This window comes from Trichoderma camerunense (genome assembly GCF_050948025.1).
Source record: "Trichoderma camerunense strain CBS 138272 chromosome Unknown V8C40scaffold_2, whole genome shotgun sequence".
NCBI lineage: Eukaryota > Fungi > Ascomycota > Sordariomycetes > Hypocreales > Hypocreaceae > Trichoderma > Trichoderma camerunense.
The window spans coordinates 3305976-3321000 of record NW_028145368.1 but is presented as its reverse complement, the minus strand read 5'-3'; the positions used below and the strand labels follow the sequence as shown (position 1 = coordinate 3321000).

At 44.7% G+C, this 15025-nt stretch overlaps 6 protein-coding genes across 6 annotated transcripts; 4 read left to right on the top strand and 2 right to left on the bottom strand.

Moving 5' to 3' along the window:
- Positions 1-120: 120 nt before the first annotated feature.
- Positions 121-2197, bottom strand: V8C40DRAFT_282871 (MFS general substrate transporter; the record flags this gene model as incomplete). Its single annotated transcript, XM_083221862.1, has 6 exons — positions 121-813; positions 872-930; positions 983-1417; positions 1487-1721; positions 1775-1812; positions 1865-2197. 6 exons carry the CDS (start codon positions 2195-2197, stop codon positions 180-182), a joined length of 1734 nt encoding a protein of 577 aa, XP_083078532.1. The 3' UTR covers positions 121-179.
- A 3404-nt stretch (positions 2198-5601) lies between these two features.
- Positions 5602-6467, top strand: V8C40DRAFT_282868 (carbonic anhydrase; the record flags this gene model as incomplete). The annotated part of the gene is made up of 6 exons (XM_083221861.1): positions 5602-5681; positions 5739-5821; positions 5880-5936; positions 5996-6109; positions 6170-6275; positions 6338-6467. The coding sequence occupies exons 1-6, from the start codon at positions 5641-5643 to the stop codon at positions 6465-6467; spliced, it is 531 nt and encodes a 176-aa protein (XP_083078531.1). The 5' UTR covers positions 5602-5640.
- Positions 6468-7032: 565 nt separating this feature from the next.
- V8C40DRAFT_234528 (uncharacterized protein) lies at positions 7033-8801 on the top strand. The gene is made up of 3 exons (XM_083213644.1): positions 7033-7843; positions 7905-8039; positions 8103-8801. Exons 1-3 carry the CDS (start codon positions 7166-7168, stop codon positions 8766-8768), a joined length of 1479 nt encoding a protein of 492 aa, XP_083078530.1. The 5' UTR covers positions 7033-7165; the 3' UTR covers positions 8769-8801.
- A 30-nt stretch (positions 8802-8831) lies between these two features.
- V8C40DRAFT_282866 (glutathione S-transferase family protein) lies at positions 8832-9900 on the bottom strand (the record flags this gene model as incomplete). Its single annotated transcript, XM_083221860.1, has 2 exons — positions 9394-9900; positions 8832-9317 (listed from the first exon to the last, which is right to left on the bottom strand). Exons 1-2 carry the CDS (start codon positions 9613-9615, stop codon positions 8832-8834), a joined length of 708 nt encoding a protein of 235 aa, XP_083078529.1. The 5' UTR covers positions 9616-9900.
- A 169-nt stretch (positions 9901-10069) lies between these two features.
- On the top strand, positions 10070-12881 carry V8C40DRAFT_234526 (Zn(II)2Cys6 transcription factor). The gene is made up of 3 exons (XM_083213643.1): positions 10070-10768; positions 10835-11176; positions 11246-12881. Exons 1-3 carry the CDS (start codon positions 10214-10216, stop codon positions 12671-12673), a joined length of 2325 nt encoding a protein of 774 aa, XP_083078528.1. The 5' UTR covers positions 10070-10213; the 3' UTR covers positions 12674-12881.
- A 648-nt stretch (positions 12882-13529) lies between these two features.
- Positions 13530-14768, top strand: V8C40DRAFT_234525 (zinc-binding alcohol dehydrogenase family protein). The gene is made up of 2 exons (XM_083213642.1): positions 13530-14004; positions 14063-14768. The coding sequence occupies exons 1-2, from the start codon at positions 13662-13664 to the stop codon at positions 14734-14736; spliced, it is 1017 nt and encodes a 338-aa protein (XP_083078527.1). The 5' UTR covers positions 13530-13661; the 3' UTR covers positions 14737-14768.
- The last annotated feature ends 257 nt before the right edge of the window (positions 14769-15025 follow it).

Below are 15025 nucleotides of genomic sequence, written 5' to 3'. Positions count from 1 at the left end.
CCTTCTATTGAATGATTCTATGAGACATGACCATTGATGACTTCCCAATTACCGACTAAGAAACGTTGAGGAGAGTCTGCACCAAAAGTCCATCTCTTACATCAATTTCATCCATTCTCTTCCTCCCATCAAATGGTTTATAGTAATGAATCTGTAGTCGACGATCCCTTTAGGTCTCTTCACGAAGAACTTTCTCTGCTCTCCTCTACTTGGAAGGATTGCTTTGAATAATTCCCTCGGTCCATGTTTTCATTTCTCACTAAAAGTCCAACCAGGAAGCCCATGCCGGCAATACCTGTAGTGACATACCAGACAATCCTCAAAGCATCTGCATAGATATATCGATAGGTTTCCTGCACATCATGCATGGTATGAGGAAGTGCGTTGATTCTTTCATATGCGCCAGCAGCTTGAGCACCCGTGATCACGAAATCTGGTGGAATGCGACCTGCCGCAATCGCTGTTGCCAAAAAGCGATCAAATTCGTTTTGGAACACTGTCCCTCCAATAGCAACTCCGAACGCCTGGCCTACGCTGCGAAAGAAGGCGATCATTGACGTGGCAATGCCGATATCCTGGCCGGCAGCGGTGGATTGTACAGCGAATAGAGGCAATTGGAACAGGAAACCTCCTCCAATGGCAGGAATAATGCGAATCGCGTATAAAATACCGGCGGACGAATTTGGTTTCATGAGAGCGACTAACCCTGTCCCGGTGGTAAGAAGCGTCCAAGCTATCCAGGTCATTTTCTGGAATCGAAGTGACCTAGAAACCCATATGCCGCAAAATACAGCCGAGAGAGCAATTGGGGCACTAATATTGTATAGTTAGTATGTGAAACCGGACTTGGTGTGGTTGGAAGATAGTTTACCTCCCCGGGAGCGTTTCTGCTGAAGACTTGAACAGAGGATCACCTCTCGCGCCAAGGAACTGGAATGGTAGATTAGAACATGATTTGTATAAAAGATAGCTGGGAACTAACAAAGATGATGATGTAGTAAGCAGAAGCCCATAGTACTAAACCATGGACGAATGAACCAAAGAAACCTGTGTTGCCGCTGCGGTTGTTAAATATGCGTAGGGGCACCATTGGCGTCTTTGCCACTTTCCATTCAATGAGAAGGAATATGCCAAGCCCAAAAACGCCAAGGACTAGAGGTGCTAAAACGCTTGCGGAATTCCACGGATTTGTAGTGCCTCCGGTAGTGATGCCGTAGAGTAATAGTGTCGTGGCAGCGATAAATACGGTGATTCCTAAGTAATCCACACGGGCGGCTTTCGATTTGAATGAAGATTTATCCCGAACAAGATGTAGTGCGTATACAATGCCAGCAATGCTGGGAACGCAGATAGGGATGTTTATCCAAAAGACCCAGCGCCAAGATGTATACTGTCCGATCGCTCCACCAACAGGTACCTATCAAATCGACTGTTAGCTTTTACAAAAGGTCTGTGAATAATTCCAAAGGGTCAGAGCGTGTCCTACCCCAATATTTGTACCTAAAGCCCACGCAAAGGCTCCCATAGAAAGATATTTTGGCCTCTCCCGGAGCGTCGTGATATCGCTGAGAATGACGGTCGTCAGGGTCAGACAACCACCCCCTCCAAGGCCTTGAACTACCCGCGCAGCCACCAGCCAATTCATGGTCTGAGCACAACCACAGAGGATGCTCCCAAGAAGAAATACCGCGATCGCAAAGACCATAACCCACTTCCTGCCGCTAAGGTATCTGTTAGCATAATAGTAGTCTAGGCAATGCACGAGAAATCTTACAAAATGTCTGAAATAGAACCATAAATAGGTACTGCAACCTAATTTGAGTAATGTGAGAGAACTGTATACCAAAGGAGCAGATAAACTAACCGTCTGGGCTAATAAATACGACGTTCCCACCCAAAAGGCTTCCAAGCTATTTCCTTTTAACGACGACGTGATGGCAGCTAAAGTCGCAGCGACGATAACTGAGTCCATGGCAACGGAGACTGAAGTTAGGCAGAGCATAAAGACAGTGACTTTGAATTTGAAAGACTTTTTTTGCTCGTGCGCCCTTCCATCTTGAGCCTCCTCCTCCTCGGTATTAGTCGCAGCAGACGGCGAGGCTTTGGACACCTCAGTTTCCATTTGGCGTTCTTCGTCCGTTGCAGAGCTTGGGCTCGAAACAAAGAGACTAGACGGCGCAGGCTTTTCGGTATCCATGGTAAACTTAGTTGTTTTTTGCTCTTTTTTGCTTTTTAGCGGAAATATTTTGAAGGTCTTGTTGTAAAACAATAGGATCATTCGGTTTTAATAGCTTTTTCCCTTAATTCGGCATTACATTCTTCTTTATTCCGATCTTACATATCAACCTTGTCTGTGGCCCGTTCCCCTTTACGAATAATTAGACTACCTGTTGACAAATGGTATTTATTTTTATGTTGCTTGTTGAGAACAAAGTATGTCTCAATGGTGATTTGAGAGGCATAAAGCCCCACTTCATAGCTGTAGGTTTGTCTTGAGATCACTAATCAGTAAATGAGATCACAAATCATTGAGTAGGATCACTAATATTAAATAGTCGTTATACATGAATACTATTGACAGACTACGGATTTCAATGTATTCTCACGGAATTTCCAGACTGTAGCTTAGCAATGAAATGATCACCTCATATCCTGGATCTTTGCGCTATTCCGAATGTTGGATTGCTTATATACTTATACTGGTGTATCAAGTCCTCTTTGCTGTTGCTTTGGTGGAGGGATTTGGCCGGGCTCATGATCTGTTAGTGGCTAGGAGAAGTAATGAAAGGCTATATACGTGTATAGAGCCATCTGCGTGCATAGATGGGAAATCTATTCAATTACGCAGCAGGAAAATTCGATTTGAACGCAGCAAGTTGAGATACCGCAATCGAAGCGGGGAATTGATGCCTTTGATCGTCGAGATCGAAAGATTGGAGGCCATTGTTAATTAACGCAGACTTAGATATCACCGTTGGTGGCAATAGATCTGCCTCGTTAGTGAGTAGTGATGTGGGGTCTCAGGCCTGACAGAAGATGTAATTGTAATCGTGTTTTTAATACATATCGTCACTAACATGAATTGTACTTCTAGCCACACGCCAAAGCTAGAGAAAGAGCCCTTTCAAAATATGCACATGTAGCTTGAGCTTCAAGTTGGGGGCGGGAAAGGGATCATTCGTGGATGCGTATCCGGAGTCAAGGTATGGCTTCTTACAGTTCACATCGAGAGCAGTATACACGTATTCGTAATACGTGATTCCACGTTCCTTCCGGTCCACTGTTTGACTGGTCGACTAATCTTAGTGGTGCATTAATTATAAATACTCTGCCATCGGCCATCGAAATTTGTGTTTCAATGGCTTTTACCTAGGAGTCCCCGTTTCAAAGGCCCTCATGTAGCGCTGGCGTTAAATATGCTCCATAAGAAAGACCTCTGTGGTCGTACAACAAACTCTGACGGCCTCTAGCTGTGTATGGTATCGTCTTCTCAGCTTTCAGGCAAGCCTTTTAGATTAGGGCACAGTATTTCCGTTACCTTACCAAGTTCGTCTTCACCATGTTGTGTTATACAGAAAGTACTATATTTTGTTCTCCTTGGGAATTAACGTTGAGAGTCTATCACATAGACTCGGGGTCCCACCATTGCCACCAAAATTTCACTCCCGATATCTACCTCAGACACAGTGCAAAATAATGTGCAATGGTTGATAAGACAATTTTCCAGAATTCTATGGGCGTTAAAGCATCATCTACATTACATGTAAATAGTAGAACGCATAAAGTACAAGTATAGTGGGTCAATACTCCCTGGACCAAAATTAATACAAACAATTACGACGATCCAGTCGATGTTCATTTCAGAAGTACTCCGACTGATAAACACTACGACACAGGGGAAACTCCCATAGTAGACGCATACAAAACAACATGCCTATGATACAATTGAAGAAGAAAAATGCAATATTGATACTGAACGTAGAAAAGATTTCTCCATTAAGCGAAAACTACACAATAGAATTGGTGTATCACTGATAAGCGATAAACGGAACCAACGGCGGAAGTAAACACCGTAGTGAGAATTCTCGTAGTCGGTAGTTACCTGTGTAGTGCAGTCAAAACACTAAGGCCCTATAAAATCGTTCATTGGGGCCCGCATAAGCAATCCCTCATTACTACCCACGCAATGTAAATTCCAGCACCACCAGCACCAGCAAGAACTCTGTCGACGATAGTGATGATAAGACCTTTTGTATAACGTTGACCAGAATATATTTTGAAAGACTGTCCAGTTTTATACGGACATTGACCTTTATATTGGTTGGGTCCACTTAGAGAACGCTGCCCGCCTCAAATGATATAAGCCTGTATTGAACAAGCCGTATGATCTTCTGCTACACTAATACATGAGCTCCATCTATGCAGCACGTGGCTTCAGGTGCACAGTCCAGGCTGCCCTTGCATAGATCGTATGACACAGACATTGTCTAGAGGGAATCTCAATCCTATCCAAACCAGCTTGTCGTATTTACTAAACAATTGCAAGATCGTTCCTTGAACATCAACAGCAATTGTGGTACTGTGATGCTATAGAGAAAATAGCAATGCTCAGCGCCAGATGGACTAACATTCACTTTGCCGAAAGAGAATTATTCAGTGCCGCCGTACGTAAGGCTTTACAAGGATCGCGGCGCGTACCTTGACGACATCTTCCTGACCCTAGATTAGCCTACTTATAGCCAGCTTCCGTATCAGTTACAGATACCTAATGAACTGAAAGCGAGGCTTGAATGTCGGATGATACTTGCCCCGGAGTCTTCTCGTGAACATTGCCATTTGACCCAATTGATGTCTGTCGAGACCTTTCTATATTTCCACTTAAATTAATATATAAAACTGATCCAATAAACTTAGACTCAATTACTCTGCCATTGTCAATTAGATAGCGACACAGTAATTATCGTGAACGGAATAATTGTAGCAAGGTTGAACTGGATAACAAATCAATCCTCGATTTCAAATCATAATGCAGATGTGGCGAAATAATACCATGAGGCTGAGAAGTAGCTATGTGGTGATACAGAACAACCGTCACTAGGTTACCATTTTGCAGCATACAAAACAAAATTTGGAGACTCTTGGTCTGTCAAATCCCGGGTTTCATTCTTGCTTACACAGACGAAAGGTTAAATCACCAGGGTATGATTACCATAATTGGACAGGAGGTGGATTGAGTGCTAAAATGACCAGGGTGCAATTACCCAAATAGGTTTAGCAGACGGACTTACAAATCTAGCTAACCGCTTGCACCAGCTAAGATCTTGTCAAAGGCGCTCTAGGTAGAGTAGTGCTAATCCAAGTAAGGTAGAAGCACCCTGGAAGAAACAAAACACCACGGATCAAAGATGACGAATACAGAACGGATTGTGAATGTCAGATGCAAGGCAATATTGTCAATGATTACACATAGTAGAATTCATCAATTCATCCTATCGAGCAATTTATATATCACTTTTAAGTATATAAGTAGTAGTCGACAGTCACCGAAAAGAAAACTGAAAAAGCTCTGTATCTACGAGCACATCAATCAACTTTCAATCCAACATATCAAACACAATCATCCCAACTCAACCCATCACAATGGCTCCCTCTTTTTACGAGACACTTGTTGAGCGTAACAAGCAAGTTGATAATATCTCATATTTAAGCTGCTGCCAATGCTAACCGCTGCGAAACAGGAAATACGCTGAGACTCATAACCCCGCCCCCACCATTGCCGAGCAGATGGCTCTCGGTCGCGTCTTCGAAACCACTCTCGTCAGTAAGTAAAACTTTTTGCGATAATATTCAGGTTATTCGAAAAAAACTGACTTGCATAGTTACTTGTGTCGATTTCCGCCTCAACCCAGATCAATTCTTGCAAACTAAGCCCGAAGGTACGCAAAAAGCTAGTCTTTCTCATTTGCAGTAATCTGATAAGCGCGCAATGCCTTAGATCAATTCCTTATCTCGCGCAACCCGGCAGGGCGCGTTGGCCCTGCTTTGCAAGAAATTATGCTTTTTGATGTTTTTCTTGGATTGAAGAGAGTCATTGTGATTCATCACACAGGTATGCCGTGTTGATCAACATTAAGATGAGAAGTATATGCTGATTGATACGCGCTGTAAGATTGTGGCGGGAGTCAATTCAAGGATGCAGATATCCGTGAAGCTCATAAAAGCCGTCTGCCAGATCATTCAGAGATCGATCATATGGTGTTTGGGGCTTTTGACGAGTGAGTCTTCCGTGCGAGAAAAAAAGAAAAATCGCAAGGGTCTATGCTAATATATAAGCTAGGGTTGAGCAAAGCGTCCGAGATGACCTTCATTTACTGAAGACATCTCCTTATGTTCCAAAGCGAATTTCTGATCAATCTTTGGGATTTGTGTACGACATCAAAACAGGCTTGTTAACTCCGGTGGAGTAAAATAACCAAGGGTGGTTGATTGTGAGAAAGATTATTAGGAGGTAGATAGGAATAAATGCATGGAGTACACACTCTTTTACATCTCAATCTACCTAGGTAGTCATGCAGTCAGATACTTCGCTTGAATATACGAGTTGCTCATCCTAATTCATCATGAACGGTATTGTGCTATGTGAGACTTAGTAGCTACAAGACTAGGCAGAATTGTACTTTTGTGTAAACCAGCTTATGTTCTGTAATGTCTGGATTAGCAAAGGCTTCGCTTTGTCCCAAGCTTGAAAGTCTATTGTGCTCTTTACCAGAATATTAATCTGTAACTAAATAGAATATCTTCATCTCCTTCTGTGCCAATGTGCTATAGAGAAGCATTGGGACGTATAGTAGTTGTAGGGTATCATCCAAGTGTGCTAAAAGTTCACCAGATTAATTCAACCCCGCGTCTTTTGCCACTTCTTGTGGGTTGATCTAGAACCAGTTCTCCACTTTAGTGCTTACCGGCAGGTTATGTAATCCACCAAGTATGGTGGCTCAGTTCATCTCAGGTATATCTTCGTGAAGTTTCCAACATCATTTCTTTCCAAGACGGTCCTATCTATATCAGTGCGCAAGCCGATTTGAAAGAGCCACCACTTGCATAATTATATCCTTGCGTTGCTACAAGACACATTCAACTACTGGCGGGACTCCAGTCTCCCGGAATGGCTTCTACCAATCTTCTCTGGATAAATCCGACAACCTCTACTGTGCCCTTCGACCGCGCTAAAATAAGACGTGAAGTTATGCAAAAAGTAGCTCAGAAGCGGAAACGACAACCAAAGCACCAGCATCCTAACAGCCGACAAATTCCTGTTTTCATAGCCGACGAAGATTTTAGTGGCAGCGCGACTGGCCGGAGGCAAACCGAAACCGTTGATGTGAGAAAGGTTCCTGCCATAACCAGGTATGATGATGTCTGCTTGCGGGCAGATGTAGCATATTTGCACACTGTTAGTTCGGCTTATCCGATAATGCTCGCCAAAACAAATCTACCTTTCCTGGATCTATCGCTACTGGCTTCAGTTGGAGTTGGTCGGTATACTGGGCAAAGGCTTCTCGAAAATCCTCAAAGCATTACCCATTTCTTTGAAGGAAAGAATTGGTCATACTTCCGTTATATCCCTTTACACTACGATCAAAGCGTCTTAATACGCAGTGCCACGGATTGTGTTCTAGCTCGCGTTAGATGCTTACTTACGCCTGATGACAAGCAATGGGAGCTACTCGCTCTTTCAAAATATTCGATGGCGCTATCAAATTTACAAGATGCGATTCACTCTGCTTCTCAGCATATCACAACTGAGGTGCTCTGCGCCACGCAAATTCTAGGCCTGTATGAAGTAAGTGTCAATCAAGCAAATCTTGAAATATATGGCTTATTCTTTTCCTCGGCCTATGTAGCTGCTCAACCCTAGTCGGGAGAATGCCTGGATAAAGCACACCGCGGGAGCCACGTACATAATAAAGTTACGGGGCCCACATACCTACAACTCCGAGTTTGAGAAAAGTCTCTTTATGGGACATGTAGGACCAATGGTGAGTCTTTTGCTTTTGCCATCAAGCGTTCATCTGGATAACGTATACTGAACTCTCTGGCAGGCAACAGAAGCAATACTCAATAATGAAGCCTGCTTCCTCGAACATCCAGCATGGAGAGCCGTGCTTCAATCAATCATCACGGACGATCCCCTTGTCCCAGAAAGAAGTACCATGGTCATCTCTATGGTGTCGATCTTTGTCACTATCCCCACCCTCTTCAAAGATTTTACTAACGTGATTTGCCATAATCCCAACCAACCACTTAAACCAATTACAGAGCTCATATCTCGAGCCCAGAAACTTCGAGCGTCTCTACAAAACTGGTACAACACCTATATTCAACCAAGTGGGATGTCGGTGAATAACCCGCCATTTGGAAATATGTATTACGATGCGTTAATTATTTATTACATCTGCATGATATACAGTGACCGGCTGAATACGTGCATTCATTTACAGGAGACCTTAGGTATATACGAGATGGAGGAAGAATGTCAATGGTTTGCGAGCATCATCGTATCGCTACACAATAGGGAAGAATCATACTCTAACCGCCAGGGATCATTGCTATTGGCTCAAAAGTTACCTATTGCTGAAGCGACTATTGAATCTGGACATGCGTGGAAAAAGCAGCTGAGTCTTGGCAGTGGCCAGGATCGCGTTTTCAAAATGCCCAGAGAAACGTTTGACCATTGGTGCAAACTCTTTGGGAGAAGAACCATATAATAATGAGAGCTGATTTATTACGTGAACAAAATATTTATTTATTCCTTCACTACCCACATAACGCTATTTCTGTGCAACGACCGATGCAATATACTCTTTATGCTGCAGCACTGCGGCGTCCATTATTTTCAGGGCACGCGCAATGGCTGGCCTTGATGAAATGCGATCAATCCAAGCAGTATAATTCTTCCACTGAGATGTATCTAGTTCTGGGTAAATGATAGTAGCCAAGCCCTTGCAGTACGGTAGGAACATGATGTCTGCGTAGGTGACACGGTCTCCTATCAAATATTCTGTGCCCTGGCTTCCAAGATGCGCGTCAATGACCCCCAAAAAACGCTTGATCTCATTACCATAGCGCTCTATAACAGACGGGAGGGTCTCCTGGTGGAAAGTGGTATACCAAACCATCTGCCCAAAGTATGGTCCTTGGCCACTCATCTGGAAATGCTCCCAGCAGCGCGTCAAGTGTTTTTCTGGGCCGGAAGCGTAGTGCAGCGTATGTTGGATGTCATAGACATCAATAAGATAGTCAATGATTGCGCCAGACTAAATCACTCGCCATAATATTAGATGGTTTAGCTGCGTGGAAAGTATAGGAGCTTTTCTTATGAACTCAACTTGCCTCCCATATTGTGATATTGTTATTATTTGGGTCTCTCAACACTGGCACTTTGCCGTTGGGATTCAATGAGAGGAAAGGTTGCTGCTTTTTATCTGCTTCCTGGATTTTCTCGAATCGATATGGGAGTTCTAGTTCTTCGAGGATAAATGCAACCTTCCATGGGTTTGCAGAGGCCGCAAACAGTGCAGAGGCGTAGAGAACAAAAGGTTGCAGATTAGGCATTGTGTTTGTTTGTCCTTGTATTTTGCAGAATACTTTTCTCACATTTAGTAATTATATGAATCAGTTGGAGGATCCCCAAATGTTAGTCGCACATATTTGACGAGGCCGATGTACACCGGTATCTTATATCACTTTCCTCTCTCATCAGTGCCTGGGCCTCTGCCAAGCCATTAAAAAGAACATATGAGTATAGCCGCCCTGACATTATTAATGGATTTATTATATTTGGTAAGCAAACAATGCCGCGATTCTCGCGCTTATGTTACCTTTGTCATATAGGTCGTGAGTTTCGGAGGTGTCCAATGTCTTCGGACCACGGACTTCGGACCACCATCTTTCGGACCACGACCTCTCCAACCAATCAACGAGGCGGGTTTGCTCCGCTCTTGGCTATACTATGTCGTCACTCAATTAATTCACGTCGTCTACTGTTCTTTCGTAAGCACCCTACCATGCTAGTTACACGGGTACTGTATTGGTGCGTCAAGCTCACAAAGACACAAACTTCGGTTGTTGATTGTTTGTCGCATCTGCATGCGGACCTGCGTTCGGACCAAGACATCTCCTTTTACATCCTGTATTGTCCGAAGCCGAGAAGATGGCGCATCAGGCTTTGAAGAGTAATTCACGGAACTCTAGCGAGAGTCAAGGCCCAGTGGTGAGCTCTTGGAGCTGCTTCAATTGCCGTAGACGCAAATCCCGATGCAATAGACAGAGCCCGTGTGGATTCTGCTCTAAAGCGGGCGTGGAATGCCTGTATCCCTTTAGCGGGCGCATGCCAACTCGCCAGCATAACTCAGCAACCGCATCTGTCCCTTCATCTCGGGCGCCTCGGCCGCGTAAGCGGTCCGAAGTTCAGGTGCAAGAGCTTCTCAGTCGCCTGAGGCAGTTAGAGAGTGTGGTCGATGGCATGAAGGCTCAGGCACGAGCTGAAGATTCTACACCTCGCCATACCAATTCAGGCAATGTGCCCGCCAGGAACAGCAAACTAGATTCGACAACCCAAATAGACCCGGCGTCTCACGACATACACGCAATGGACGCATATCATGATAATACACAAAAGCTGAGTCGTTCGTTTGGCAGTCTTCATGTTTGCGAAGAAGGCACGCTGTATACCAGTAACGGCTTTTGGACTGCTCTTCATGGCGAGGTAAGCTCTGCGTCTGCAGCGTAACCGCATCCATGTAGGCTCGTTTTCTAATTGTCTTATTAATAGCTAAGAAGTGTCCGCGAAGCATTCGAGACCAGCGACATCATCGATTTAACTGCCTTTGAAGACAGTCTCTCGGCAGACGAGGCAGAATCTGGTCAAATACCCTTCACCTTTAGTCAAAGCAATCTGCTTGAATCTGCATTTCATCCGGCGCCACATCTCCTGTCTTATATCTGGCAGGTATACATTGAGAATGTGGATCCTTTTATCAAGGTGCTGCATGTACCAACCATGACTGAAGTAATTCGGCTCGCCGAAGCCGGCTTTGATAAGCTATCCCCAGGGATGCGCTCCTTAATCTTCTCCATCTCTCTAGCAGCCGTTAACTCATTGAGCAACTCTAATGTAAATGCATCTTCGTTCCAGTAGACTCATTTAATATTCATGAAACACAGGGCTGACGAAACTCTCTAGGTGCAAGAGGCGTTTAATGATGCCAAAGAAACGGTTCTCTCTAGCCTTGTGCTCGGAACAGAGAAGGCACTATCACAAGCCGGTATCCTCAAGACGACCGACCTATGCGTTGCTCAAGCATCTTTAATATACCTTGAGAGCGCAGGCCATCGGTATGGCATGCGGACTGTGTGGATGATGTCTGGTATTTTGGTAAGGGCCGCGATATCGGTGGGGCTGCATCGCGATGGCGCTACCTTTCCAAGCGTCTCTTTTTTCGAAGCAGAGATGAGACGACGATTATGGTGGCATATTTGCTGTTTCGACGCTCGCGTCAGCCAATGCTATGCCCCTGAAACTATGATATCCAACAGCATGTTGGATACCAAGGAGCCTACAAATTGCAACGATGCGGATCTTGAAGTCAACATGACTAAAGAGCCAACTGCGCGGGAGGGCTTTACAGATGTGAGCTTTACCCTCATGGCATGTGAGCTGCGGCGTCTGTGCGATCATGTGCTCTCTTCATTGTCCGCTCTGTTGGCTTCTGGAGAGACGCAGCAGGCAGCGCAATGCGTCGCATTGCGTAAGATAGAGGAAGCACGAGAGTGGGCGGCCACCCAATTTTTTGGAAACGCCGGCACAGGGTGTGCTGTACAACACTTTACTGAATTTTTCTTCGGCATGCTCCTGGACCACCTCAGCATTATTGTGCGAGATACGAACATATTTGGGAAAGCGGCATCGGCCGACCAGACAGATCTTAGAGACAGATCATTTCTGTCCGCGGTAACTCTCATTGAGAACATAAGGAAATGGCGATATCAGTCCTCAACGCATCAATGGGGATGGGTCCTGATCAATTTCCAACAATGGTATGCTGTCGGTATCGTTCTTATCCATCTTCAGACGCAGACTTGGGACTCTGGGTGTGAACGAGCTTGGAGTCTCGTAGTCAAGACCCTAAATGAAATCCCCCCGGCTATGATGACGCAGAATCCTCTACGAGAGTCTATAGTTGGCATGGTTACCGCCACACGCCAGCACCGGGAAGAACAGCTTACACAGCACAATACTCAACCAAGGAGCTACGGCAGCATATCTCTGATGCCGCAAATCAGCACTTCAATTTCTACCCCAGCAGACTTCTGGTCTAGCTCTTCTGGTATGGATTTACCAACAGAGCTCTCTATTGATACATCTGAAGCAGAGGGCGAGATCGCAGAGCCACCCAACATACCGCTGAATGCAAAGCCTGTGGAAGTATCGCAAGGCAACCTCTCCGATAATTGTTTTTACCAAGGGGACATTGATTCAGAGTTAAGTTATCCATCATGGTATATGGAATCAGCGGACGATTTAGACACCATGGAGTCCAATTTTGGGAGCCTGCAGCAATTATTCTTCCATAGTATTCTAGATAGTAATGGGGGCTATATGCCGGTGTGATAATCTGGCTCTTATCGGAATAGTTACAAAAGGCCGAATTGAGAGACAGCTTTCTCAATCTGTATACTTCCATTGTAGATAACGCATACTATATACCTACGTGTAGCTTATTTCTTCTTCTCCCCTTTTCTACCTTTTCTTGGGAACCTTTGCTCGCCGCATCAAGTAGCGCCGCCTTGGCTTTTTCTTTGACGGATGATGATGACCCCAAACACTCAGTTGCAGATTGATCTTTGCCATTTACATGCCCTTTAAAGTAGGGTGTGTTGGAAATACTACTGTTTGTATACGTAAAAACTACAATGTACCCTTGTTTCGCCCTACCTGAAAGACAGTGTATAATCTTTTTCAGTAGCTGCCAAAGTAGTAGAGTTACTACATGTAGTCTAGGCTGTGCTATCCTTTCTGCCTAAAGTAATGTTTGTAATGTTGCCGAGCCATTAGATACGTTGTAAAATAAAATCGGAATGCGTTTGATAGTCGGCTAGACCGGTTTTTTTTTTTTTTTTTCAGAATCTATCCGGAATGTATCCGGAGGGCCAAATGGAAGCTTCTTTCATTTATTCCGCAATGACGGCTATAAGTCTTTTCTCCGTGGGTGGGTTTGTATTAAAGCCGTGTTTAGTGTGGTAGAGATATATTCAGTCGCGGATCTTCATGAATCGTCATCATATTCGTGGTAGCGAATCTGAGGCTTCACAGCGTATTTATGGGCTAGTAAGAGAGAATGTCTGGCCTCACTTTGCCCATGGGGTAGATCGGCTTGTTTAATATATTGTGGAGCAATAGTTGCTTTGGCATTTAAATCGCATGAACTAATTCTTCCGTGCTACATGTATAGATAATTATTTGCGGAGTTCAGCTCAGCCAACAAAGCACGAGGGTTTGGCAGTGGGCAGAGATATATTTAAAAGCTGTTCAGACGTCGTCGCTTTTCCCTTTTCCAAGCGGTTTTTACACATCCTTCAGCTTCATCTACTTGCCCATTATGAAATCCGTCATCGTCAAAGCGCATCCTCTACGATGCGAAATTATCGACACCCCCATTCCACAGCCTGAGCCAGATGAGGTCCTCATAAAAGTCATATTCTGCGCCAGCAACCCACGCGATTGGAAAGCTCCCGATCATCTCATTCCTGGCATTGAGATAAACCAGGGCAATGAGATGTCGGGAATTATTGAAGTGGTAGGAAACAATGTGTACGAATTCCGGAAAGGCGACCGGGTTGCGGCGGCGCATCCTATGCAAACGGAGAATGGCACTTATGCGGAGTATGCGACTGCTCCTGTGAATACGTGCTTTCTGCTGCCGCCAAATATCTCATTTGAAGGTGAGTTGCCAAGAAGAAAATGTGCATGTTGGTGAATCTTTGCTCATGCAAGATATAGAAGCCAGTACCATACCATTTGCCTTGTGCACAGCAGCGATAGGCCTATACCAGCGGCTCAAAATTCCGTTTCCGACATCCCCAGAGATCGCCCAGGTCCAACCTCCACTAATCGTTTACGGAGGCGGATCTTCTATTGGAGCGTTTACATTAAAATTGGCACGATTTGGACGTTTCGAAAAAGTCATTGCTGTATGTGGATCTGGAAGATCATACATCGAGTCGCTTGGCGTAGTTACGGACTTTGTCGATTACCGAAACTGCAATGTCGTCAATGATCTGAAGGCTGCACTTGGAGGGAAGAAGTGCTTTCATGCTGTTGATGCCATCAATGATAGTAACAGTTTTCGGCATCTATCAGAAGTGTTAGCGCTAGAAGGAGCTCGCATGTCTGTTTACCTGCCCCGTCTAGACTACAGAGATATTCCTCCCTGGATATCTATTGGCATTACTTTCTTTGGCACAGTGCATGGACAGGCGACTCCAATCAGCAATGAAGTATACAGCGAAGATGTAGATTTTGCGTATGCCTTTTTCCGGCTCGTTGGTCGATGGATTGCGGAGGGTAAAATGACCGGACAACCACATGAAGTCCTGCCACGTGGATTGGAGTCCGTTGAAGAGGGCTTACGGATGTTGAAAGAGGGTAAAGTAAGTGCCAAAAAGCTCATATAGAGAGTTTCTGATACGCCTGGCGTTGGTTCTGCATAGCTTTTAAGTATATTACAATATTATACATCTAGTACTTACACAATAAATTGCATTGACCGACAGGTTTCCATAGGGTCTAAACATGCCCAGTCCAGGTTGCTCGGTCATGTTTACAAAAATGGTAGCCCGTCGAGCTTGCCGCTTCTATTCCCTCACCTAACGGGCCCTTTCACAAGACATTAAGTCCGATGGTCAGAAGCAGGATACTATCACCCTGTGCATATTTTAGGAAGCTAGCGACCACTCAGACGCT

Bases quoted from the DNA above. Each gene is read 5' to 3' on its own strand.
- V8C40DRAFT_234528 (XM_083213644.1), top strand. From the start codon at position 7,166: ATGGCTTCTACCAATCTTCTCTGGATAAATCCGACAACCTCTACTGTG. The intron at 7,844-7,904 runs GTAAGTGTCAAT...CGGCCTATGTAG, and splicing joins AAATTCTAGGCCTGTATGAA to CTGCTCAACCCTAGTCGGGA. The intron at 8,040-8,102 runs GTGAGTCTTTTG...ACTCTCTGGCAG, and splicing joins TGGGACATGTAGGACCAATG to GCAACAGAAGCAATACTCAA.
- V8C40DRAFT_234526 (XM_083213643.1), top strand. From the start codon at position 10,214: ATGGCGCATCAGGCTTTGAAGAGTAATTCACGGAACTCTAGCGAGAGT. The intron at 10,769-10,834 runs GTAAGCTCTGCG...TCTTATTAATAG, and splicing joins GGACTGCTCTTCATGGCGAG to CTAAGAAGTGTCCGCGAAGC. The intron at 11,177-11,245 runs GTAAATGCATCT...GAAACTCTCTAG, and splicing joins ACTCATTGAGCAACTCTAAT to GTGCAAGAGGCGTTTAATGA.
- V8C40DRAFT_234525 (XM_083213642.1), top strand. From the start codon at position 13,662: ATGAAATCCGTCATCGTCAAAGCGCATCCTCTACGATGCGAAATTATC. The intron at 14,005-14,062 runs GTGAGTTGCCAA...TGCAAGATATAG, and splicing joins GCCAAATATCTCATTTGAAG to AAGCCAGTACCATACCATTT.